Source organism: Sapajus apella, unplaced genomic scaffold (assembly GCF_009761245.1).
Source record: "Sapajus apella isolate SASKATOON/1434 unplaced genomic scaffold, GSC_monkey_1.0 scaffold30, whole genome shotgun sequence".
NCBI lineage: Eukaryota > Metazoa > Chordata > Mammalia > Primates > Cebidae > Sapajus > Sapajus apella.
Genome location: NW_022436970.1, coordinates 19,426,007 through 19,453,431, shown reverse-complemented (window position 1 = coordinate 19,453,431; position 27,425 = coordinate 19,426,007). Strand labels below are relative to the sequence as shown.

The following is a 27,425-nucleotide window of genomic DNA, read 5'->3' as shown; positions in this document are numbered from 1 at the left end:
GTGATACGCTGCCTGTCTGTCTACTGCTTTCTCCACGCGATGAGGGCTCCTGCCTGCCTGGCTGCTGTGCACCCGGCCCTTGTCGGGTGCCAGGAAGTGACTCTTGCCGGGATGGAAAAGGAGAGCCTGGTGGAGGAACAGACACAAGCCCCTGTTCTGTGACTATCTTATTTTTTCTCCCTTTCTCCACACACGGCACATACGCGTGTGATTCTTCTTACTCTGTAGACCTTGGCCTGAGATTTTGGCCCTGAGAATTGCGCACTTAGAAGCTAGTGGGACTTTATTGTGAAAGTCTGGATTGTGACATTGTCTCAGAGCTTAGAACACAAGGCATAGAGGAAGGCTCCCATGAAGTCACTAGAAAGAAAGGGGAGAATTAAAGGGAAGGGAGCACATTTGTCTGCATTTTCCAATCTCTTCCTGCCTGAGCCCACCTGAGATCCAGTTCCCCTTCTCACTTACAGAAGTTCCCTAAGTCACCTGCTGATCCTTGGAGGATGATTCCAGGTATAAACCAGGCCCCTAGGGGCCTACACCCTGCTGGATTATTCTCATTAGTGTTCCTGCTGTTTTTTTTTCTCCTCTCCTACGAAGCACACACTCCCTTCTCCCCTGAAAAACACACACACACAGACACACACACACACACACACAAATACACACTCTCTTCTGCAAAGCGCACAGAGTCCCTTCTCCCCTGAAACACACACAGACACACACACACACACACACACACGCCACACACACACACACACACACACACACACACACACACACACACACGGCCTCCCTTGACTCTCCTGCCCTCTCCAGGATTTTTTCTGCTCCCCTATGTAGTAGAACCCTCTGAAAGGGTTAGGCTGGGACTCTAGTCCACCTCCTCCGTTCCCTTTTATACCACACCTGCTCACTGCAAGGGCTGTGGTTGCCAAGGTCTCCCGAGGTGCCTTGTCAGTTCTCAGTTCTCAACACAGTGGCTCAGCAGACTCTGACGTGGATGCTTGCCCCCTTGGGTTGCCGTTCCCTCCTCCCTCCACCTTCTGTCTCCTTTTCCGAGTCTCTTTGGTTTGACCTCCTTATTGGAGGGTTCCCTGGGGCCTGGGCTTTTCCACTTTGGCAGGCTTACACAGTAGCATGGCTGTAATGTGCTAATGACATCCTGGCCAGAAAGACCTCTGTCCTGAACTGGTTCTTGTATCCCTGAGGCCAGGCTTCTCACCACAAAGTGTGAAACACTTCCTGTCCCACACTGGCTCCCTCACACATCCCATCTCAGCAGATGGCAGTTCCATCCTCCCAGTTGTTCAGGCCCAAATCCTAGGGGTCGTACTCCTCTCTTCTCTTGTTCTCATCTCCACATCCAGTCCACCAGGATGTTCTGTGGGCTTAACTTTCATAATGTCAGAATCTCACCATTCTTTACCATCTCTGATGCTGTTCTCCTGGTTGGTCTCCTCCTGCCCCCAACAGCATATTCTCTCCATAACAGAGTGACATTTTTGAAGTCAGATCGGGTCAGTATACTCTGTTTAAGCCCTTCAAGGGCTGATCACACTGCCCAATTTTAGCACTTAGGATTTGGCTGCAGTTGTAAGGAAAGTATAGTTCTGGCAGAGAGACACGTGCATATGTCCATGCAGCAGAATAGAGAGGCCAGAGATGGACTCACACAAAGATTTCTACCTCATTGTTGACAGAAATGGAAAAGCAATTCGATGGAGGAAGGATAGCCTTTTCAGCACATAATTCTGGAACAACTGGACATCAATAACCAAAAATATAAACCTTGACATAAACTTCACATCTTAAGCCAAAATTAACTCAGAATGAATCATAGATCATAAACTTTTTTTTTTTGAGACATGGTCTCACTCAGTCACTCAGGCTAGAGTGCAGTGGTGTGATCATGGTTCACTGCAGCCTTCACCACCTGGACTCAGGTGATTCTCCAACCTCAGCCCCCCAAGTAGCTGGGGCTACAGGCATGCACCACCATGCCCAGCTTATATATATATATATATATATATATATATATATATATATATTTTTTTTTTTTTTTTTTAGATGGGGGTTTGCCATGTTGTCCAGGTGATCTCAAACTTCTCAGGCTCAAGTGGTCTACCTGCCTTGGCCTTCCAAAATGCTGGAATTACAGGCATGAGCCACTGTACCTGGCCGAAATGTAAAACTTTTTAAAGTGACTTAGGATGAGGCAAAGAATTCCTAGACATAGTTGAAGTGTGATCCATTTTCCATTCTTTGCACTGGAAGGTTTTTCTCCCCAAATAACTTACGGCTTCCTGCCTCACCTCCTTTGAGTACTCACTCGCTATCACCTCGTGTCCTGACCACTGTATTTAAACCTGGAGGTTACCCCAGCCCCTGCACTCCTGAGCCCAGGTACGCTGCTGAGTTTTCCCCCTGTAGCGTGTATAACATACGGTGTTTATTAGTTTATTACTCATGTATTAGTTATTGCTTGTCTGTGTCCTTCCACTAGAAACGTATGCTCTGTGAATGCAGGACTTTTTCTCTTTTATGCTCTGATAAATCCAGCTCTTAGAACAATGCTGGCACATAGAAAGGATTAAATAAGTATTTTTTGATTGAATGAAGAATGAAAAGTTTATCAGTATTAGCAAACTGATACGGAATGGCTGTTGGGTGAGATTTAATCATTTTTATCTCCTTTGTTTCACCTGCATGTTTCCACCAGTTTATCATGATTGATACTAAACACAAAAGGAAGGAGAGGCCTAGTTATTTGGTATGGAGAGGGAAAAACAAAACAAGAGAGAGAGATGGGTACATGCCACTGTTAGTCCTCCTTTCTTTCCACCTCTGGGCTCAGCGTAGGCTATTCTGTTATCTCATCTTTTGTATTTATTTATTTTTGAGATGGGGTCTCGCTCTGTCCAGGCTGGAGTGACTGGTGTGATCTTGGCTCTCTGCCTTCTGGGTTCAAGCACTTATCCCTGTCTCAGCCTCCCGAGTAGCTGGGATTATAGGTGCCCAACACCTTGCCTGGCTAATTTTTGTAAAATTTTGTAATTTTGTAGCATCCGGCCAGTTGATTAAATCCATAGAAACCTTTTAAAGAAGGAGAGGTGATGAGAAGGGGGTCCCTTGGGTTTGGTGAAGAAGGAGAGGTGGTGAGAAGGGGGTCCCTTGGGTTTGGTGCTGGAATTGGCCTTCAGCACTTTCCAAAGGCCAGGAACAGTGCCAGGAACTATACACTGTCTCCGTGGCAATATAAAATGGGGATGGGGAAGAAAGGAAAGTGAATTGATCTTTCTCAAACGTCTCTTACTTGCCAAAGAGGCTACTAATGAATTATATCACATAATCTTGCAGGTGGGTAGCTGCCAGATGGACTGTGCCTGAGGGACGCAGAATCATCTGGACTTAGAACCCTGTTAGCAGATATCAGGGAAGTGGCTCTTCTCTCAGTACACACAGCGTTAAGAGACCCGGTGTGGAGTCAGGCGGCCTTTGTTCATTCCCCAGGGCCTCCCCTAACGGGCTCTGTCACCTGGTGCTGCTTCTCCATCTGTAAAGTGGGGTAGTAATGGTAATGCCTGCCTCTTGGGCTTGTGAGCTTTGGAAGGGTCCACACAAGTACTCAGAACACTTCCCTGTACACGGTGAGCATTTGTTAAACGTTACCCACTGATGTTTGTCATTATTTGTCCCTAGACTTTTTCGCTAGCTGCTAGAGTGGAAAGGAGAGAAATTGAAGGCATTTGTTCAGGCTCTGAAATGCAGAGATCTTTGGCAAAAACTCCAGGTGCTCTCTTCCAGTCTGGCCTTTCTGGGTTAATTTCTCACTGGAGACCCAAGCCGTCACCCGAGCCATGTAAAGTTACCCCTGTATCCTCCGTGACACCATTGTGTTCTGCCTCAGAGCCTCCATGTGTCTGTGTCCTGGGCTTGGGATGCCTCTCCTTGCTCACCTGGCAAACTCCTGCTGAAATGTTCACATGGAGTTCAAGCATTGCCTCCTGAGTGACCCCTCCTGGGTCCTTTCTGTGCCTCACACTCCTGGGAGAGTTAATCCCTCCGTCTTTTGTGCCATAACTCCCACACCTGGTGCTTGCCACATCTAGCTATTTGTCTACATGTCAGTATCCTTATTAGATTCTAACTTCTTGAGGGTGGGACCATGACTTTGCCATTTTGGTAGCAACAGAGCATGGCTTGGCATTTATCAGATGTTTGAATGAGTTTGTGGGTCCCATAGGCAAGCTGGGTGACTGCCGGAGGGGCCTCTTTAGTTTCATGCCATGACCTTCGAGGTGAAATGGGAAGTAATTCCAACAATGCTTGTGAGGATGAATATGAAGTGCCAAGTCTGTGCCCCATGCAGACGCTGGCCCCTCAACAGAGTCCAGAATGGAGCAGGACAGAAGTCTCATAAATTCAAATCAACTTTGAGGCCACCACCCTTTGCCATCTTAGAAAAACAGCATCCAGAAATGATAGGAAACATTTGGTCAGACCATCTTGTTATCTTATTCTAAATCTTGCATCAATTGTTCATTCTCCAAAGTCTTTTGAATTGTTTTCGTTTTTGGGTTAACTATTGCAGATAAGCTCTTTAAATACATTTTTTTTTTTTTTTTTTTTTTTGCCTAGTCATTGTTTATGGACAATCTCTTTACTCCACCTTTTTTGGCAGTGTTAAGTGTTTGGAATGAAAGATCCTGTTTAAAACTCCAGCATTGATGGACTTCGGTCACATAGCGTTGCTTTTAGGTGAAAAGGGTTTTTTTCTGGTTGTCGTTGACTTTTTACTTGGTTATGCAGACCCTTGGAAGGCATGACTTTGACGTGCTGCAGATTGTCATATTGTAGTGTCACTCAGCATATGCTTTAACTGTTTAATAGGGACAACCTTGTAGTCAGGTGGAGCCCTGACAGAAGGTGGTGTGTGTGTGTGCGTGTGTGTGTGTTTGTCTTCTGAATCTTTTGTACTTGCTAAGGCCCAGAAAGGCAAGGCAAATGACAACATTTCCTGAAGTTTAGACGTGTGTGGAATTTTCTCCCAAATTCTCAAAAGGGAAATTTATGAAGAAACTTTATTTTTAAGACATCTTTTTATGTTTAAAGACACTTTATTCAGAAATGTAGAAATGGTCATTTTATTTGCATGTTCAGGAAAAAAGGTGGGGCAAGCTGAACTCTCAAAGTCAAAAAGCAGGGTTCCTGTCCCACCTCCCTCCTGAGCTGTCAGTGTGGCACTGGGCTTCTTTCTCTGCGTCCCATGTTCTCCATCTGACAATTTAGTTTGTTGGTTTTCTGAAGGTCCTTTGCAACTCTGAGCCTCTGGGATTTTTCACCTTCACTCCACTGCATTGAGTCAAGATCTCTAGCTCAGTTGCCTGCTTTTGATGCCGGGCTCACAGAGCAGGTGGAGGATAGTGGGCTGTGCAGGAAGCTGAGGGGAGTTAAGTATTAAGGCTGGGTGGGTGGAGGGGGAGACAGGGTTGGAGAAGCCTCCAGGCTGGGTCAGATCCCGGTACCACGCTGGTGTTGGGGTGCCTGGTCTGCGCACCACGGGGTCCTACCAGCCTGCCCTTCTCTGTGGTGATGGTTCCTCCAGCATGTTCTTCAAGCCTTTCCTTCTCAGCTTCTTCATCTTATCTGTTCTGTTGATCCACATCCTAACTATTCTAAAGGGGCCAAGGTTATTTTTTAATAGCTCCCAGTTTTCCAGACTCTGCTGTGTTCAGGCAGCAATTCAGATGCCCCTTCATGTTCCTCTTGGTGTTTGGTGCATGTCAAACCCTGACTGGTAGAAAGCTTCTCAAGGCTTGCAACTGTGTATTCGTGCGTTTCAGGTGCTTCTGCATGTTCAGGTCATGTTTCTTGACTAAATGATTGCTGTAGTAATTAGGATTGGGCTCAGGAGATCACCTAATAACTGGCTTAAGCAGGATAGGAATTTATTTGCCCTCAGGAAGTGAGCTTTGCGTCCAGAGCTGTGCGATAGCTGCATCCCGCTCCCTTCTGGCCAGTCCTGGGACAGCCGTCATCCAGGTGCTCAGAAACAGCATCTCCACTCCAGGCAGCGGGATTAAGGAAGGGATTAAGGAAGGAGGTCTACCGCTCTGGAGGGAAGACTCCTGGAAGCGGCTTCCATTCCATGAGCCAGAGTTTAACCACATGGGATACGCAGCTGCAGGGAGGCTGGGTAGTATCTCTAACATCTTTCTTTAGTGGCCGTTCCCAGCTCAGAGTTTTAAGTATTAAGGAGGAAAGGAGAAACAGACGTTGGAGCAATAAGCAGTCCCCCTCCCCCTTCCCCTCCCCCTTCCTTCCTCCCCCCAACTGATTTGTTCAGCTGAGGCACCTCCTGTGCAGCATAGGTGTTGAAGCTCTCTGAGAAGTTCCAGAGGCATTTGATTTGGCTGCAGAAATTCACCACCATAGGTTTTTGAGGAGGGTACAAGAAATGGTCAAAACAGTGTTTAAGGATGAGATCCCAGCAGCAGTATACACAAAGGACAAGAGTGGGTTGAGGATCCGAGTGAGGAAGACCAACTGGCCGCTGCAGTGAGAGGCCCACCCTAGTTTCCTTTACGGGAACAGAAGCCTCTGCTGTTGACTGAGTCAGACTGTTAACCTTTGACTTTGAGGTTTTATAACTTGCTTTTCCAAGGCCACTATAATGTAGCAATTTTAGGAGTTAAGGACAGCACTAAATACAAATATTATGGTGTGTCAAGCTAAAGGCAGTCATTTGATCCAACTATTTGTGTTAAAGAGGAATATAGCTGGCAAAGATAATTCCAAAAATATCGTATATACCCATTTTTACTTTCTGAGTAAAGTAAGCAACTATAAAATGGCCCTAGAAACAACAGGAATGAAGAATGGAGCTGGTAATTGTTTTCACCTGGTGACTAGCTTCTGAATAAGAGACAGGTATAGACTGCATATTGAAACCTAGAGTGACTGAGTTTCCTAGCAGCGTTTTCTTTCTCCTTAAGATTATTGCCTTCACACTAAGTATTTATTAAAATCATCTGTATTGAGTAGCATCTAAATTTATTTAATCTTGCCAGTTTTTATAGATCCATTATTAGTGTACACTCTTAAGTAGAAAATATAATTTTCTTGCAGTTTTAAAAATCCTATATACTGTGGAATCTCTAATAATACATCTATTTTATTTAGCATTTCTCTTTGGCCTCATTCTAAAAAGAAAGGGAAACATCACTCATGTATATTTTATCATTCTTGGCCTCTTAACATACAAAGTCATCCCAAGATCATGTCTGCATTGATTGTACTATTTTACAGCTGACTTGTGACATATTTGCACTATTGTGCTTTTCTAAAGCATCTTCTGTTACTTTACTCTTCTTTTCATTTTAATTGGACTCCTTATTTTCATTTGGAAGCAGGCACGTGTGCACCATCTCACTGCTACTTATTACCGAAGTAGAGAGCATTTGGGAGCTGGAGAATGGCATGCAGATGAAGGCAGCCTTCTAGGGACTGGCTGTGCCATGTGAACAATTGTGGGTGTGCCATCCATGGGGCATGCCAGCATTGCCCAGAAGGTTTGCATGAGGTTCCTTTTTGTATCACCTTGGGTGGAAACCACTGAGCTCCCTGGTGTTAAGCGGGCCACGTGTCTTCTCAGTGAGGTTCTTACAACATAATTATGAAGGAAGACGGTTGTCCCTGAGGGAGCTGTGAGTGAAGAGCTGGCCCTGAGAGCCTTGCCATCTCTGCTGCAGGAAGAATCCAGGAGCAGGTGAACACCGCCTGCACAGAGCGTCTTTCAGTTTAAAGTAAATCCTTACTGCTGGAGTATATTAAGAAAGAGGCAGGACTGGGGCCATAGCTAGGCTGGCTTCGGCTTTGTAGGTGATGAGCTATATGTTGGCCATCAGCTTTAAGTGTGTTGATTTTTCACAGCAGGTCACTCAACAGTGTTTATCTGAAAATACTGGCTTGGCACCATTAATTAAGGATGAAATGAAAAGCTGCTTCTGCTTGTTAGCATTGTCCAAAGGACTGCGCTTAATTCATTATGGATATTTGGTGCCCAGTGAAGAATAATTTACCAAATTTGTGAAAACAGTATTTTCTTCCTTTTTAAACTCTTTTGTTTATTAGGAAACCAGGGCTGAACCTCTTAGATCATTGAATACTGCAGAGGTGCAGGAAGTGCCGTTCGTTGGGATAACTTGCGTTAGGCAGAGGGGTCACCTTACCCTCTAGTCAATCACTCGGCACACAGGGGCTTCTTCCCTTGACTGTCCTCCTAGCTGAGATGACCTAGCCTCTCCTTGAAGTTACTGATGCCATTCAGCTAACACTTCACTTTCTGCCATATTTGCATTCCTTTCATTTTTGTGTGTACGTATTTGGTGGACCCTTGACCTTGTTGAATCCTCAGCTTTACAAGTACAATTACAAATGTGTTTCTCACATTACATAAAGTGTAATGGAAAAGGTTAAGACACCAGATTGTTAGTGATGGTAAAAACAAGGACTAAAGCCATACAACTCTTTTTTCTTTTTTTGAGACAGAGCCTCGCTTTTGTCACCCAGGATGGAGTGCAGTGGCGCAGTCTCTGCTCACTGCAACCACTGTCTCCTGAATTCAAGCAGCTCTCCTGCCTCAGCCTTCCAAATAGCTGAGATTACAGGCACCTGTCAGCATACCTGGCTAGTATTTTTATATTTTTAGTAGAGATGGGGTTTCCCCACGTTGGCCAGGCTGGTCTGGAACTCCTGACCTCAGGCGATCCGCACACCTTGGCCTCCCAAAGTGTTGGGATTACAGGAGTGAGCCACTGCACCCGGATACCATAAAACTCTTAATTTATATTAAATTAATGTAAGTAAAAGAAGCTCTATTGTGCAACCCTTCTTTGCCTTGTCATTATCCAGACGGGAACTTGTTCACTTGACCTCTTTATGCCTCAGGGTGGGCAAGATGGTGAAACAGGTCAAGCTTGATCCTAAAACCTGCCGCAGCATCATAGGAGACTCATTTGGTCCTTGGCCATCTTCATCTTTTATGTTGGCCTCTCCTTGCATGAGTCAGTTGGCAGCAGCACATTTTGCCAGAGTAGTTCCGTTTGTGCCAAACTCTTGTTCTGGAGATGGTTTGCACACAAGGTGACTACAGTTAATGTATTGTTGAAGATTGCTGGGAAAATACATCTTAAGTGTTCTTGACACACACACATACACAAAAGATAAGTACCTGAGGTGATGGACATGGTGATTAGCTTGATTGAATCATTTCACAATGTATATGTGTATCGAAGTTTCACACCGTATACCTTACGTATATATAATTTTTATTTCTCAGGTATACCTTGATCGATCTGGGAACATTATTAAAAATTTAAAAAGATGAGGTGAGAATCATCAAACTGCACTGTGGGATGAGGGTTGGAGAGCCAGAGAGGTACCTGTGGTAGCCACAGGGCTCATTCATTCCTGCCCTCAGGGAAGGTCACTCAAGACCACACTTCAGTGATATTTCAGTTACTGCGAGTTTAGGACCCACTAGGTCATTTGTAGATCATCAGAACTATGAGGCTATCTCAGGGAAGGCCAGAAGTCTCTTCTGTGCTCTTTCTTTATCCCCAAATGAACTGCATGCTTCTTCAAGATTGGATCACACTGATTTTTCGTGTACTTTTTCTGTCCCACACAATGCCTTGCACATAGTAGGCAGTAAAATATTCTGATGAACTGAATCAGACAGCAGTTAAGTACAGAATCACATGATTTGAATGGGAAGAACTGTTATAGCTCAGGAAAAGTGAGTGCTATGAACTGGAGGAGTTGGAATGAGAGGGAAAGTTCCCATCAGCTGCTGAACTGGTTATATATAATAGTTACAAAACCAATGTGTAATGAATGATCTTCATATATTTATCCAACAAATACTTATGGATATTGAACTAAGAGTTAGAGAAACAGTGATGAACAAGACAGATCCGTGAATCTTAGAAACAAGTTGATATGAATTGTAGCTGTCACTAGGTATGCTCCAGGGAGTAGCTCTAGGACCTCCCTAGATACCAAACCCTGAGGGTGCTCAAGTCCCTGATATAGAATGATGTAGTTATTTGCATATAAGCTATGCACATCCTCCTGAGTATTTTAAATCCAGATGACTTACAGTACCTATTAATGCAATGTAAATGTTAGATAAACAGTTATTATACTGTATTATTTAGAAAGTATTGACAAGAAGCCTGTTCCTGTTCAGTACAGAAGCAGTTTTTTTCCTGGGTATTTTCCATCCCATGGTTGGTGAAATCTACAGATAAGGAACCCATGGATATGGAGGGCTGACAATAATTGTAGGCAGTGACAAGTACTGAGAGGAAAATAAAGCAGTAAAAGATAATAGTGTGGGGACACAGGCAGGCTGCTTTAATGAATTATTTAGCTTAATGAATAAATGACAGTGTCTTGCTTTGTTGCTCAGGCTGGAGTGCAATTATGCAATTATAGCACTGCAAGCTTGAACTTCTTGCCTCAGGCAGTCCTCCCACATTGGTCTCCCAAAGTGTTGGGATTACAGGCGTGAGCCACCACACCCAGGCAGGCTGCTTTAGATGGGAAAAGCAGGGGAGGACTCTGAGGTGTTGACATTTGAGCAGCGCATAAGTGAGATGATGGATGAAATCTGATAAAGGTCTGGGAGACCAGCATCCCAAGCAGAAGGCAGATGTCAGGTTCTGAGATGGGGACCGAGTGTGGCCAGCTTGAGGGCTGTGTGGCCATACCCATGAGCAAGGGCCTTGCAGGACATGGCAAAGACTGGATGTTTGTTAACAGCAGTGGGAACCTGTCACCATTGGAATATCACTGAAGGCGTCTGTTTCATCTCTGAAACTCCCCTACTTTACCTGTTACCTCTGTGCCGCCATGACTGCCACTCCCTAGACTACGCCAGCATGATCCCTTTCCCAGGGTACTGTAATCAGCTTCTAAAAGTCTTCATGGCATGATGATCTCAGGGAGTTGATAGAGAACATGGGAGGCCAGCTAGGTGACAATTGCTGTTGTCCCTGTTGTCTAGCCAGGTGGTTTGATTCTCAATCTGTTTTGAAGGTCGCCAACTGGATTGGCTGTTGGAGGAGATTAAGAAAGAAAGGAATAAGGCTTGATTTCTAGGCTTTTGGCTGCAGCAACTGGGTGTGTGGTGGCAGCATTTACCGAAAATGGAAAGACTGGGAGTGTATTTTGGGGGAGAAAGTGTGAGACATGCAGTTTGGTCCTGTTACAATGGGATGTGCGTTAACTATGGAGTGAAGGGGCTGAGCGTGGGAGGGGCCTGAGCTCTTCCACTGCTTTCCTTGGCTGACAGATGATATTCTAAGCGGGGAGACTTGATAAGATCACCAGGAGAGGCAACACAGTTGGAGGAGGGGTGGGGGCCAGGGACTGAGCCCCAGGGTGCTCCTGTGTTCAGACTTGTGTATGATCAGGAGACTGTGGTGGCTGAGAAGGTTGGAAGAACACTAGCAGAGCCTGTTCTTCTGGAAGTCAAGTAAAGAAGCCAGTTCAAGGAGAAGAGAACCACTGTGCCAACTTCTGCTGTGAACTTTTATGTGTGAACCATATAAAGCCATGGAGTATTAGGAGCTGGGAGCTGACATTACGTTTACAATGCAGGGATGAACTGTGTCTTCCCGAAAGTCCCTTATTATTGGGTAGGGGTATGGCAGTTAATGTCTTCTGAATTTAGACTGTGCTGACCTTCAATCTTTTAAAGCATATTTCCTGTTTGTTTTCCCATAGCTAACCTTTAAAGTATAGGTGTAAAAAGTGAAAGGCATTTTCATTGTATTTGTATTCCCTGGGTCATACCTGGGGATTTTCATATGCTGTTGAGAACAAAGTATATCTGGGTAACTTACAAAGTAGAGATTTCACAAAAGCATGTGGGAGGTATTAGGAGCCACAAGATACGTGGGCACGCTGAGCACGTTTCAGTAACCGGTTCAGGCCTAAACTTGGTCTCTGTCCCCGACACCTGTTCTCAGCATTTGGCTCCATCTTCCATTTAGTTGTGCAAACCAAACATTGGCTCCCATGGTGCTTCCTGTCTTGCCCACCATCCTCGCTGTCTGGAAGCCCTCTTGTGCACGCTGCCTCACGCTGTGCACACCCTTGCACCCGCAGCTGCCCCCACCCTACCCTCTGGAATGGCTGCGGAGAACAGCTTTCCCTCTCTTGCCCTTTTGTCTGCTGTCTACTCTGAAGCCTGGGTTATATTTTACAATTCAGTCTGATTGTGTTACCTCCCCCACTTAGGTCCTTACCATGACCTCTCATTGCTCAGAGGACAAAGACCAGAATCCTTGGAGAGGCCCAGAAGCAGTGCAGGGCCTGGCCCCATCACACCCCTGCCTGGCTGTCTCCTTCCCTGGGGCCTGATTGGGCCTTCTCTCCCAGGTCCTGAACTTGCCGTGCCCCACCCCTGCAATGCCTTCCCCATGCACCCCTTGGCCCTTGTTGACTGCAGCTCCTGGCTTGTGGGACAGCTCAGCAGGGCCCCTCCTGACCCGTTTGTGACATTTCTCTGTCGTATTGTTCATGACACCACACTCTTTCATTTCAGGACATTTACTTTCCCTTGCTGTTGCATACTCATAGTTATTCATGTTTCATCTCTCTCAGGCTGTGAACTCCCCGAGGGCGGGAGCCTTGGCTATCTCGGCTGTGGCTGCCACATGGAGACCTTCACCTGTGTTTATAGAGTGAATTAACTCAAGTGCAGAATAACAGAAACAAATGGAAATCTTCCTCTGGAAAGATGGAAGACTGTTGGGGGCAGCTCACGTGGAAGCGGCTTTGCGTCTCCATCCCATCCCCACTTCTGGGTCCCCGTTACCCTCAGCGCAACATCCTCTCCCCACGTTTCTCGCGCTCTCTGGGCTCTGCAGCTGGTCACTGCAGCCACAGTGTCGTGGGAGTGGAGGCTTAGCAAGGAGTGCGTTATGGAGGACAGATTTCTGCCACAGACTTCACCAAAGTGGAACCATAGCTTCCATTTGGCTCAGGCTCTTTGGGAGAATTTGATGTCTTTTGTTACCTCTAATCTTACCTATGTGTAACCACACATTTTGGTCTTTTTCTTAAATCTTTTAGATAATTATCAGATAATTTTACTTACCTGTTATTCTACCACTTTCTACCTTGCCTTTTCTTCAGGCCACCCCCAAGCGCTATAACCTGCCTAAAGGTTAGAACATAAACCACTTCCACATGTTGATCTCTGGGCATAACCCAGATGGCACAAACACCAGCATACCCAGTTTTCCTTTGTCACTTCAGAATGCTGACAGGCAGAGAAGAGCATTTTCTTTAGTCTGAAAATGTGATGTGTGCTTATTAAAACTGCTGCGTGTATTTGCTAACAAGAGTAAGATTGACAAGATTAATTGACAAGTTTCAAAATATGATTTAGATTCAGTTTACTTGGCTAAGTGTCTCTCTCCATAATACATATATTTCAAGGAAAATATTAGATATTACAAAAGGTCACCCTTATCTTTTACTGTATTATCAAGATGAGTTGTTTTTTCCAAATATCAATTTTTAGTCTGTAATTTTCCTACTAGTTATTAAGACAGACCTTTAGGATAGAGTGAAAACATTTTAATGTCAGTTTATTCTAAGCTATGTTTTTTTCTTAGTTTTTAAAATCTACTTTGAAATTTTACGTGAGTTGTCAGCGAAACCAATATAATCCAAGATAGTTCTCTTTCTCTCTTTTTTTTTGTCTTTGGAAAATTGCCCCTCAAATGGTTTAGGCAAAGTAAAAACCAGAGGTAGATAGGTAGATTCATACATACCTATCCCTCGGTGCTGTTCTTGCTCAGAAATGGAGGTGAGGAGTTGCCCTTGTACTTGTGTTTCACATTAAGACTGTTGAATTACTCCATGAAATCAAACGTTTATTTTCTCAATTTTAGCACTTTAAAGATGAGAATTCTGTATCTAAAAACTTGTCTGTGATTCTGTTTTTTTTTCTTTTTCTTTTTCGAGATGGAGTCTTGTTCCGTCATGCCCAGGCTGGAGTGCAGTGGCGCAGTCTCAGCTCACTGCAATCTCCACCTCCCAGGTTCAAGTGATTCTCCTGCCTCAGCCTCCCGTTTAGCTGAGCTGGGACTACAGGCATGTGCCACCACACCTGGCTAGTTTTTTGTATCTTTAGTAGAGACAGGGTTTCACCATGTCAGCTGGGATGGTCTCCATCTCCTGACCTCGTGATCTGCCCGCCTCAGCCTCCCGAAGCGCTGGGATTACAGGCATGAGCCACCATGCCCTGCTGTTTGTGATTCTTTATAAAGGTCCAAATCTATGTTTTTAACCTCACTTGATGTCTTCCTTTGAACATTGGCTGTCCCTGGAAAATAATGATTGACTCTGGGAGATTTGTCTCCACTGACATATCCTCGACAGGAGTCAAAATTTCCCGTAGCTCCTGAGTGAAGCCGTCCCCATGCAAGTAACAGCAGCCTGTGAGTTTACATAGTTGTGGGTGCTGCCTGAATCATTTTCTGTCTCGCCTTGTGGCTTCTCTGCTACTCAGTAGGAGAATGGAAGTGCCCAACCTTACACAGACTTTTCCAGAATCAACAAAACCATGCTTTTATTGCTGCAGCCTTGGAGATGAATCCAGAAGCTTCGGGTTGGCTTTGAGTTAGCCACTCTGTTGCCTGCACATATAGCATGCATTCCCATGCCTGTTTTAGGTGGACTTTTATCTAAATGGCCCCTGTAGAAGACATTTCAGTAACTTGGGGAATGCCTACACAATGTAACATCGGGTAGCCATGTCAAAGCCATGTTGAGGAATAACACTTAGTGACTGACATGGTTTGGATGTGTTCCCTCCAAATCTCATGATGAAATGGCCTCCAGCATTGGAGGTGGGGCTAGCAGGCATGTTTGGGTCATTGGGGGGGATCCCTTATGAATGGCTTAGTGCCATCCTGGCAGTAGTGAGTGACTTCTCACTGTTAGTTGAGCTGGTTGTTTGAAAGAGCCTGGGACCACCTCCTCTCTCGGCATGAGATGCACGGACTTCCCCGTGCCTTCCCCTATACACAAAAGCTTCCCGAGGTCTCACCAGAGGCTGAGCAGATGATGGTGCCATGCTGATACAGGCTGCAGAACTGAGAGCCAAATTAATCTCTTTTTTCTTTGTAAATGATCCAGTCTCAGGTATTTCTTTATCACAGCAGTGCAATACAAAACAGACTACAATCGTGACACTGGAAAGTATTTAATAAAAATGCTGGGTAATATTTATTGAGCATAAATTATGTGCCAGACACATATGTTAACATATTTCATCCTCAAAAACTATATAAGTATTTCCCCAAGTTCACAGAGTGAGTGGTAACCACTAGGCAACCCTGCCTCTCTACCATGTATTATCTGCTTTTTTATTTACTAAACAATTCATAAGATAGTGATCACAGTTTCTAGTAAACATTATTCATACGTGTGTGTGTGTGTGTGTGTCTAGCACCTCTGGAGGCCAGATGATAGGTGATTTTAATTTTTTTCATTGTATTCCCAATTTTTCTGCAACATAGATGGATAAATGTTACAAAAGAAAAAGAAGAATAGATTTCCTTAGCACTAGCCATGTTTAGATGAAGTAGGAAGAGAAACAGGCTTCCAAACAGAATCATGATCCACCTTCCTACAGTGTTATATGCCCTTATATCTTCCATTATTGGGAGAAATTAAGGACTGACCATAGTCGACTCTGCAAGGGAGACCAGTTTTTGTCCAGTTGTTGGACACTTGCAGGTGACTTGCTCAAGGTCGGAATGAATCTAAGATAGCATTCAAGCTCAGTTAAAGAAGGTTTTTGTCCTAGAAAAGTACGCACTTAGGATGATTTGCCCAAGCTCCACTTTCTTTTTTATTAGTCTGCTTCCCTTGCCTGAGAATCTCCAGACCTCCTTACCTCTATCCTGTGATCAAGCCCCACTTGTCAATCATCTTGGAGAAAAAATTTCCCTCCCTGCGTCATGACCATCTGTGTTTCACTAATGAATGCAGCTGAAAGCACTAAAACTCTTATTCCACAAAAGACTCTTCCCGCCTCTCCCCAGTGTGGAGTCCCTGCCTCTGTGCCTCCACTGTGTCCTGGTGGCAGTGTCTTCAGCAAGTTAAGTGCTTTGCTTTTCTTTTTTCCTAGTAGGATGTGAGTTCTGCAAAGGCAGGGACTTCTCTGTCTGGCAGGTTGCCTGTACGTTGCCGGCATGTAGGGTGCTTTCCAAAGGAAAGCAACACACCATGTGCCTCTCGTCATCATCTCAGACATGCCAGCTCTTGCAGCCACACTTAGACCGAAGAAGTCAGAGGAGTCAGTCACAGGTGCTGGAGTCAAGAAAAAACAGATTGGGTACCAATTAAGAGTAATTTTGAGAGCCTTATGGAAGAACAAAACAAACATTACCAAAGGATGAAAGACACCAGCCTCAGGCTTTTACTCAGCTGTATGAATGACATGGGGAAGCAACTGCTGCTGTTAGTGAAAGGTTCTTTTTTTTTTTTTTTTTGAGACAGAGTCTCGCTTTGTTGCCAGCCTGCTGGAGTGCTGTGGTGCAATCTTGGCTCACTGCAGCCTCCGCCTCCCAGATTCAAGTGATTCTCAAGACTCAGCCTCCTGAATAGCTGGGACTACAGGCACGTGCCACCATGCCTGGCTAATTTTTGTATGTTTTGGTAGAGACGGGGTTTCGCTATGTTGGCCAGGTTGGTCTCAAACTCCTGAACTCAAGTGATCTGCCTTCCTCAGCCTCTCAAAGTGCTGGGATTATAGGCCCAAGCCACCATGTCTGGCCAGGGAAGGTTATTTTTAAAATTTTTATACTTTTGTCTTTCTGAGGGTCTCCCTCTGTTACCTAGGCTGGAGTACAGTGGCGCAGCCGCTGCTCACGGAAGCCTCAGCCTCTTGAGGTTACACCACCCTCCCGCCTCAGCATCTCATGTAGCTGGGACCAGCTAAATTTTTGGAATTGTATTTTATAGTTATGGGGTCTCACAGTGTTGCTCGGGTTGGTCTTGAACTTGGCCTCAAGCAATTCTACTCCCTAGGCCTCTTGTACTTGCATGATGGAAATTGAATACAAAGGCAGGTGTTGTTTTAATTCACATTTATGGACACGTTACCGTCTCGCATTGTCATCTGTGTCTTCTGAGGAGTAGCCTGTTTGGCTAAATAAATTCTGGCCATTTGACTAATTCATTTGCCTGAAAAAAAGCCATGTTTTCTTTCTACCTGTCCTTTGAACAGCATCCTGGTGGGGAAGAAGTCTTAAGGGAACAGGCTGGAGGTGACGCTACTGAGAACTTTGAGGATGTCGGGCACTCTACAGATGCCAGGGAATTATCCAAAACATATATCATTGGGGAGCTCCATCCAGTAAGTACATTTTGGGGGGGGCCTTTCTTATTTGTCTTTAAGGCTATCAGATGACCCTACCCAAATCTGTAAGCTTGCATGTATACACATTTAAAAAGGAGTAAAGAAAAAAACCTCCTGATTTTTAGGACACCATTTTTGTCATAGATACATTGACCAAAAATGTCTTTGCATTTCACTGCTCACTGTTTATTGTCTGTTTGTTTGTTTGTTTTGTTTCTTGCTCTGTCACCCAGGCTGGAATTCAGTGGCATGATCATGGCTCACTGCAGCCTCGACTTACTGGGCTCAAGTGATCCTCCCGCCTCAGCCTTTTGGTAGCTAGGACTACAGGTGCACACCAGCACACCTGATAATTTTCGTATTTTTTATAGAGACGGGGTTTCACCGTGTTACCTAGGCTGGTCTCAAATTGGGCTCAAGTGATCCAGCTGCCTCTGTCTCCCAAGTGCTGGAATTACAGGTCTGAGCCTCCATGCGCAGCCTGGTTGCACTGTTTACTGGCACTTCATTTTAGTCGGCATCCCCACCCCAAGGCCATGCACTGGGGGGTGCTTCTCAGTCCTAGAAATACCATGCAGCAGCGCATGTGAAAAAGTGGGAGAAGCAACCCAGCATTGTTCTCTTTCCTTTTCTGACCAAAATATTTTTATTAAGAAACCCACTTCTACTTTCATTAGACCAAGGATATTTTAGTTCCAAAAAATGACTTAAAAAATATAAAAGCTGAGCTATCTGAAATGAATAAGCTCTGTGTTCTGTAGAACTAGCACACTGTCCGTATTCTGCTCACTTTACCCCAGACGTTTGGGAATGTCAGCTCCGGACCAGTCCATTGACCATGGCCAAATTTATTTATTTATTTATTTTTGAGACAGAGTCTCACCCTGTCACCCTGGCTGGAGTGCAGTGGTGTGATCTCGGCTCACTGTAACCTCCACCTCCTGGGTTCAAGCAATTCTCCTGCCTCAGCCTCCCAAGTAGCTGGGATTACAGGCACCCGCCTCCATGCCTGGCCTTTTTTTTTTTTGTATTTTTAATGGAGACAGGGTTTCACCATGTTGGCCAGGTTGGTCTCAAACTTCTGACCTCAGGTGATCCACCCGCCTCGGCCTCCCAAAGTGCTGGGATTACAGGTGTGAATGGCCATGCCTGACCCTAATTTGGCTTTTCTGTAAACACTGGGCTGTGTTATGATTTTAGACCCTTCTGTGGAAGTCATAAATGACCATGTTAAATATCATTAGTGTGTCATATGAGTTATCAGGAAAATAGCTGAAAACTTGGAAAGAATTCTCTGAGTGGTCTGAGCATCTGGAGTGGGTCCCAGGGCCGCTCACTCAGCCGCCTTCCCCCTCTCTGGGACCGCCTGGCTCCATCCTGCCCTCCCACTTGTGAGCCTGGTGAGCAGCCCACCAGAAGGGGACTGAGGCCTGCTGGGAGCTGGCTCTGCTCTCATAGGGAAAAAACATAGAGGCAAATAGCCTCATTCCAAGCGAGCAGACTGAGAAACTCTTTAAAAATATAGGCGAAGTCTTACCATATACCACGGATGCTTCCTATAATGACTGAATGAAGGAGAGGTTACATTAGGCTCTTTGTAGAAGGCTTGAAAGTAGGAGACCCATTTGAGAACAACTTCCAATGAGTGGGGAGGTTTGTTTGAGTTTGTTTTTGATGGTAGGAGATACGTGCTTTGAGGGAGTAAGCTTCATTTATCTGGCAAGTTTATTTGCCCCTGTATTTTCATCCCATACTTCACAAAGGCGAAGTTGTTTTAGGGTCGTCAGGGAGGCCTGCCTTTACAAGTGCCTGATCCCAACCTGTTCTCTCCAGCTGTAGGGCAGGTTTAGGCCCTGGCTAAGGCATTTCTGCTCCACCTACCCCCTGAACTTCCCCCTGGCCAGCCTTTAAACACACTGTATTTTTGACAGCTTCAGCCTGAAGTTTAAATAGTTTATGCCTCTAAAACTGAGAGATGGCAGGAGTTAACTGAAGATATCACACACAAGAGATACTGCACGATCTCAAATGGAATTTGAGAGGACAGAAGGGAAGAATCAGTCTTCAGCTGCTCCCTGAATTGCATATCGCAACCTGAGTCTAATAAATGTATGTGCACATCAGCATGTACAGAGGACCGGCATGGCCGCTGTTCTAAACTTTGGGACTCAGATAGAAAATATCTCTTGGCACTTAATCTGCTACTAATTTTTGCTGTTAAATCAGATGGATCAAACTTTGTGTCTAATAGCTGAATGTTGAATCTGAAATGCTAATTGCCGAATTGTATTTTTTTTTTTTAAATCTCAAAGTGAGCATTTTGGAGGTAGTTCTTTTGTAGATTTTCCATAATGTGCCTTATTTTTTCATTGCAGGATGACAGACCAAAGTTAAACAAGCCTTCGGTAAGTGTGACCATTTCTAATGTCTCTGGATGTTTTCATTGTATTTAATTCTTGTCAAGCTGAAGGCGGAGGTCTTTTATTTACCCGACTGAGGCCAGCACAGGTCTTTCTAGATAAATGAGCATATAACCTACTGGCTCAGCAAATATTTTTTATTTATGGAAACCTGTCAGTATGATTTGTTAGGATGGCTTGTGTGTAATTTTTTAAGGCTACCAATATTTAAACTACTTTTTTCATCATAATTATCAATATGTACCCTTTGAAGAGTTACTTTTCATAGTAGCTCTGTGCTTCTAATCTAAAAGATTTGACATAAGCCTTATTTTCAGAGAACTTAAAATCTGAATGGAAAGTGGTTTTATTACTTAGATTTTTAAGGATGCATCTTATGTTTTCTTCAAGTCTCTTGGGCATAGTAGGTGTTCAATAAATACTTGTCAGATGAATTTAATGAAATTAAATAATATTCTTTTGACTTATTTTTCCTTGGGAAAGGAAAATAGCTCTGGTAATATACTGATTTTATGTTCTGATGCACTAGCCTTTCTCTCTGAATTGACCGTCTCACTTACATTTGAAGATAAATGTAGGGTGAGAACCAATGTGCACATCCTAAGTTCCTGAAAAGTACAGGTCGGCAAAATCGTTTCTAGCATCTAATTAAAGGACTATGGGGGAAAGTTTTGCTTAAAACAAATGACAAAAAAGAAGATATGATTTTTCATTTTGGTGTAAACTCTTGGTTTCATTGGAGAAAGTGCCACAGCAAACCTCACTGGGCTTGTGTCGAGAACTGGTAAGCTGATTTTTCGAGCTGCTGCTGCCTAGACAGTGTCTTTAATCTGCAGCAGCATCAAAGCCATCAATCCAATAGTATGAGCATAAAGGCCACAGTTGCCTCGCCAACCCTGGTGGTACAATAAAAGTCTTGTGTAATACTGTTTAGTACAAAGCAATTTCATTTCTATTCTCTCCTTATTCAAGACAGGTTTAAGTTCAATGTTCATGATATGAGTACTTCCAGAAGATAAAAAATGGACTTCAGAATTTGGCCTCTGTGACAATTGCTTGGAATCCTTGCTGTGAGCTCATTTGACTTTAGCACCTTTTTTGAGGCTACTTTTTGGACAGCCGAAATTCTGTGATGCATCCAGTTTTTCCTTTTTTTCTGAAGTCTCTTAAGGGAAGAGTATATATACTTTTATCATGTGTTTAGTATGTTAATCATTTTGGTGTATGTTATTTAGCTATAGTAAAACAAAGGTTTAAGATGCATTCGATGAACTTCGACGACCACAGGGCCAGCAGTTTCCCTAAACCGTAAAGACTACAAGCAGAAAACACTTTAGGTGTGGATTGTAAACATGTCTCCTGCCATCACTGCTTTCTGTTTGAAGGACAGAACCTTTCCTTCTTTATTTGCTTTTAGAACATGTGTATTACATACAACCTATATATACTCTGTTGGATTAATTGCCCATTACTATTTGTTATTCTTATTTTTCTATTTTAAAGTGGCAGTTACTTTGATACTGAGAGGATTTTGGGAACAGAGGAAGTTTACATGCTAAATTCCAGGACTTTAGCTTTTAGTATCAAAGAAAGCTTTTCTGACAACATTATGATAGAGTGACAGCTCTCTGTGTGTTAAGACATGGCTTACTTCATTGCAGCATTAGCAGTTGATATTTGATCAGCTTGTTACCGGTAGAGGGTCTTACTGAAGTTTGAGAATCACACTCACTTTTAAAAGTAGATGTCTTTTTTTGTTTGTTAGTTGTTTTTTTTGAGACAGAATTTCTCTCTTGTCGCCCAGGCTGGAGTGTAATGACGTGATCTCGGCTCACTGCAACCTCTGTCTCCTGGGTTCAAGCGATTCTCCTGCCTTAGCCTCCTGAGTAGCTGGGATTACAGGCACCTGCCACCATGCCCAGCTAATTTTTGTATTTTTAGTAGAGAAGGGGTTTCACCTTGTTGGCCAGGCGGGTCTCAAACTCCTGACCTCAGGTGATCTGCCCGCCTCAGCTTCCCAAAATGCTGGGATTACAGATGTGAGCCGCATAAGCCATGGTGCCCAGTCTAAAGTAGATGTTTTTACTCTCTTCAGAGACTTTATAGATTAATTAACTTTTGAGTATTTTTTTTAAAACAACTCTTCTTTATTGTAACTTTGCTTCAATGAGAGCTGAACCAGAAGAATGTGGGACAAGAACTTGCTGGCTTTTTTTGAGAGGCCATAAGCCGATGAAACGAAAGGAAATACATGAGCACTTTTTTGGCTTGGTCTTTTTGCGCGTTCAGTTGAGCAGAAGGAAAGAGTACCCATAGGTGTTTCTTTTGTCATGTGTCTGTATAACCGTCTATCTGTCTCCAGATTGAAAAATGCACACTGTGTTCTGAATTCTTGAAATGTTGCCTGCTTGAAATACCTAATTGAATAGTGAAATAAAATGCAGTAAAGATTATTAGCTTGAACCTACCCTAATGAAAGCATAGTGTTAAGTTGCCAAATTAATTGTAGACTTACAGATTATGCATTTGAATGGAACATAAACCTTTCTATCACATTTGATTACATAGAGAAGATTAGTAGGAGCAATAACCCTTCTTGGTTATAGTTTTCAAAACATTCCTATAGAAAGTATTTGGTCCTCACAGTATCTCCGTGTTAGACCTGCCAGGGGAGGTGAGTACATTGCAACGGGGGTGTTAGGCACCTGGCTCACAGTACATGCTCCAGAACCATCTAGCACCCGTCTCAGGCCGGTCAGCTGCAGTCTCTTAAACGTCTTCTCTAGGTCGTGGCATGCCACATTAGGCATCACTCTGTCAGTATCGTAAGGGAAAAAGGCTTCCAGCTAAAGAGTGGGCTACGTTAGATGAACTTCTAAATGAGATGATTCTGATTTACAAAGGCTTGTTGGGCTTTGCATGCTTTTCATAATTTATGGAGCTTATCATAATTTACACTGATTCACATGACTTTTATAAGTCATTATGCATGAAATACTTATTTTTATTTATTTATTTATTTTTTGAGATGGGGTCTCACTCTTGCCCAGGCTGGAGTGCAGTGGCATGGATCCCGACTCACTGCAACATCCACCCCCCAGGGTCAAGCAGTCCTCCCACCTCAGCCTCCTGAGTAGCTGGACCATAGGCACACACCACTGTGCCCAGCTAATTTTTGTATTTTTTTGTAGAGACAGGCTTCGCCATGTTGCCCAGACTGTTGTCAAACTGCTGGACTCAAGCATTCCACCAGTCTCAGCCTCCCAAAGTGCTGTGATAACAGACATGAGTCGCCATGCCTGGCCGTTGACATACTGATTTAATTGCTAACCTCTTTTTACTGAACTTGAACCCTCAAAGTCATGGAGTGAACAGGTGGCAGAGCCGATCGTAAAAACCGGTCTTTCCCTCCTTCATTGCTATGATACTTTGATAGTCACGTCCATAAGCGAGGCCCTCAGCGTTGACCACTAAAGTCCAATTACTTTTTCATCAAAGTGCAAAGTAGTAATTCAGATTTCCTTTAACTGTCAAGCATCCTGGGCTACAGAGCCAAGAAGATCTCAACAATCAAAAAGTGATAGAATCATTTCAGGTTCTGCTCTTTCGAGTTCATGGCTGTTGCTGGTGGTGCTGATTTGAGAGCAGTGTTTTAACCTTAGCACTCACCCATGGTGACCACGAAGGCGGCAGGAGGGTAGGTGGGAGGTTCCAGAGTTATCAGTGCGTGGGTGAAATGCCTGCGCTCAGGGCTCAGGTTAACAACGCCGTGGATGTTTGTGTTTGCCTGCCTTCCTGACTGTTTCAAGCTTCACTTTCTAGTATGACAATCATATGTTACCTTCAGTGATTCTTTTGTTTCAGAACGGATTGTGTCCTCTAATAGCTAATTATTTTTGTATATTTTGATTATTTCTAGTAATCTTTGCTAATTTTATTCATATATGCAAATTTTGGAAAATCAACTTGCTATAGTTATGAATACTTTTTATAGATGCTGAGATTTTAAAATTGCTGGAATAGATGATAAATTTGCAATTTTATTTTTAAATGACTTACCTTTCTTCCCCTACTGTGTCAGGAACCTTAAAGGCGATGGTTCAAGGTTGGTGGGTGTCATGACTGCTTTGCTGGCTTTTCCCTGACAGCTGTCTGTCGGGAGTTTCTCTAATATGCTTTGCAGAGTGATGCTTTGCCTCAGGCCGCTGATTGTTTTGCTAATGCTTTATCTGTGCTTTGGGAAACTGCAGATCTGAAGCTGCCTTATTTATTGCAACTTCTGTTTGAGGCACTAATACTTTTGCTGGTGTGGAACATCAAAATAATGCTTCTTAACACATTTTCAAGTCCAGGAAAGTTTTTATTTCACCAGACCTTAGCTTTTCAGCTGTTTGGAGAAGTATACGTTTTTCCAGAGTCGTTGTCAGTTCACTTTAGTGCTACTCATAAGACCCTGGAGAATAAAAACAGGGCTTCCTTATTTGGGGATTTGCTGTTAGGGTGACAGTGACCAGTGGCTGGTGACAAGTGTGACACTAGGCACAGCAGTCCTGTGAGGCAGATCTGGCGTCTTGCTGGTACTATCTGGTCAGAATTAAAGCAGCCCAGGAAAAGTTGGCCTAGAATATAAAACTTCAAATGGCAGTTCTTACTTTTTCTTTTTGGTTGACATGCATTTAATGTAATTTAGCTATACTTTTTCACATCTGTCAGATTTGGATGAAATAACTCATTTTTAAAAATTGAACATTGTGTCCATGCTTTTGAAGAATTAAACTGCTTTTCCTAAAGGTGACGTGGGATTGTGTGTATATGGACATGAGTATCTGTTCTCAGTTTTTGCATTAACGCATTTAGATGCCTGTTGTGTGTAAGATATTTTATGTAGCGTATTAATTTTGAGTGTTTTTAAATTATTGAAGTTATGTCCTTAAGTAAATATAGATAATGCTTAAAATGTTTTATTTTGGAAAAAAAGTTAGGCACTTTAGTGAAAAGAAGTTTATGATGTAATTTTCCCTTTCAACATCTTCTGAAGAATGCATTGCATACAATATTGTGCCCTTATTTTCAAACAGGGTTTTAGTTAGTGAAGTAAGTTCAGCATTCCCTTGAACTTTACTTTTTCCTCTTGTGTTTCAGGAAACTCTTATCACTACTGTTGATTCTAGTTCCAGGTATGTGGTTGCTTTCTTTTAAAGCAGTGGCAGATGGGAATGCGCATGCGTCCAGGTTGGACACGGTGCTTCCGGCACCTGCTGGCTCCCTGGGCCTGACACTGTGCTGTCTCAGCGACTTTCCACCGAAGGCCAGAGTGTTCAGAGCACTCATCCCCAAACTTTCAGGCAGCCGACTGTGAACACCATCCACATCCACAGCCGTGTGATCTCGCCGGAGGGCTGCATCCACCCCAAGGAACATATAGAACAATGGCATTTCCTTCCCCCGCCACCCCCAACCTAGGCAGCAGCTCAGGCGGCCAGTCCCACAGCTGCTTTCTGGCTTAGCGGGCAGAATTCCACTTCCTTCCTTTCAATACATGTCTGCTTCTTAAACGCTAATGATTACATTTCCCTAAGCTTGGCTTAGTTTTTCTTGGTCATTGTTATTAGTTAGCTGTAAAGTTGCAGCTGGTAATCTATGTGTAACATGACTTGATTGTTCTAGGGACCAGATTTGTTTATTATAGTCCAAGGGCTTATTAACATTTTTGGCCGCTCTACCATACTGACTTCTGTCATTGCCACTTTTTTGGACCCAAGCTCAAAAGCAAACATATGTATTTCATCCTGTCAAACTGAACTGCCTCAGTCTGTTGGTGTTCTGGAGCATTCCCCGTCTGCAGGCGGTAGGCAGTAATTCACTTTACTCGTCATTAACAAGTCAGTTTCTTTCTAAAGTGAAATTGAAAAACCCCACCAAATCCCACTAAGACGAAAGTTACACTTGTAATCCTTATGAAAGGATTATACTTATAATTCATATGAAACACATATGTATACCTACTCTATATTCTAAAGCCTACACATTAATTTGTTTCATAAGAAATTAAAATCTAAATTGAAGATTGAAATCTAAAGATTCAAATCTAATTTAAAGATTCAAATAGCAATTATAGCTCATCCCTCCTTTGTCCCTCATTTCATTTATAATCTGTAATTTATAGATCAAACTTCTATGCATCAGGACTGTAAATTAGGCATTTTTTGTGTGTGAATTTAGACCTGTGGACCACACACAAAAAATAGTTTGGTCATTCTGTTTCTTAACCTTTAAATCCACTTCAGCACAGGCTGTAACGGTTAGATTTTTCCAAAACTAAGCTTAAAGCTGCGGTGTTAATGGCAGCCTTAACAGTCACAGGGTCCATACCCTTCAACTTTACAGCTGGTGGGACGTTAGTTTTTTTGTTTGTTTATTCTTGTTGGTTTGTTTTTGAGACAGTCTCACTCTGCCGCCCAGCCTGGAATGCAGCGGCACAGTCTTGACTCATTGCAACCTCTGCCTCCCAGGTTCAAGTGATTCTCCTGCCTCAGCCTCCCAAACAGCTGGGATTACAATTAGCTCCTGCCACCACGCCCAGCTAATTTTTGTATTTTTGGTAGAGAGAGGGTTTCCTTTTGGCCAGGCTGGTCTTGAACTCCTGACCTCAAGTAGTCCATCCGCCTTGGCCTCCCAAGTGCTGGGATTACAGGCCTGAGCCAACGCTCCCAGCCAGGTGGGGCATGAGTTTTCTCATAAAGCCAGCAGGGCAGTGATTGCTAGTACTCCAGGGCATCCCCTGCACTCATGTCACTTTTACAAATCCAGGTTGTCCTTTCAGTGAAATTGGTTACAGAGTTAAGAAAAACATGCCCTGGTAATTTTCCGTTAAAAGGAGCAAAGATTTCAAGTTCCCACAGTGAACGTCATGCCAACATCCTAGCTTTTTGTCTTTCTAGTTGGTGGACCAACTGGGTGATCCCTGGCATCTCAGCAGTGGCCGTCGCTTTGATGTATCGCCTGTACATGGCGGAAGACTGAACACCTCCTCAGAAGCCAGTGCACGAAAAGCCTGCTTTGGACACAGGAGGAAAGAAGCCAACGCTAACTACTTCACTGACAGAAACCTTCACTTGAAAAGATTAATTTTAATGTATTTTTTTCTCTTTCTTCCAATACTAGAAACAAAACAGAACTGGCCTTTCTGCTCTCGAATTTTTAATTTTTCGAGTGTGCCTTTTTATTCATCTACTTTGATGTTTCTTTACTATGTAATTTACTTATTATAAGTATGATCTTTTCAAAATATATCTGGCTTTTAAAGTATGCACTGTTTGCCTGTCTGTTTGGTGTATGATTATCTTTAATGTTTAGAATCTCTGATTATTTAGAGGAATCCTTCAGTGTGTAAATCATTCAGATCCAGGGAGGCCATGTGACTGGAGGTGGGGAAATAGGTCTGAGTGCCTCCTTCCACGCATTGTATGCCTTCAATATAGTATGTTTCTTCAAGGAAATTAAGAAAGGCCAGAAATTATAGCTTAAGGATTTCTAATATTGTTCTACTTGAA

General features: G+C 43.6%; 1 protein-coding gene across 4 annotated transcripts in view; it reads left to right on the top strand.

Moving 5' to 3' along the window:
* LOC116561803 (cytochrome b5) overlaps positions 1-27,180 on the top strand; it is a 36,035-nt gene extending 8,855 nt beyond the window's left edge. For 2 of the 4 annotated variants that reach the window (XM_032293745.1, XM_032293746.1), the window contains exons 2-4: positions 17,321-17,449; positions 19,828-19,857; positions 26,814-27,180. In XM_032293745.1, the coding sequence (XP_032149636.1) occupies positions 17,321-17,449; positions 19,828-19,857; positions 26,814-27,143 (489 nt within the window). In that variant the 3' untranslated portion in view covers positions 27,144-27,180. Of the gene's footprint in view, positions 1-17,320; positions 17,450-19,827; positions 19,858-23,953; positions 23,978-25,014; positions 25,050-26,813 lie in introns of all 4 variants that reach the window. The other 2 variants (XR_004273615.1, XM_032293748.1) reach the window with 2 other exon arrangements.
* Positions 27,181-27,425: the final 245 nt, after the last annotated feature.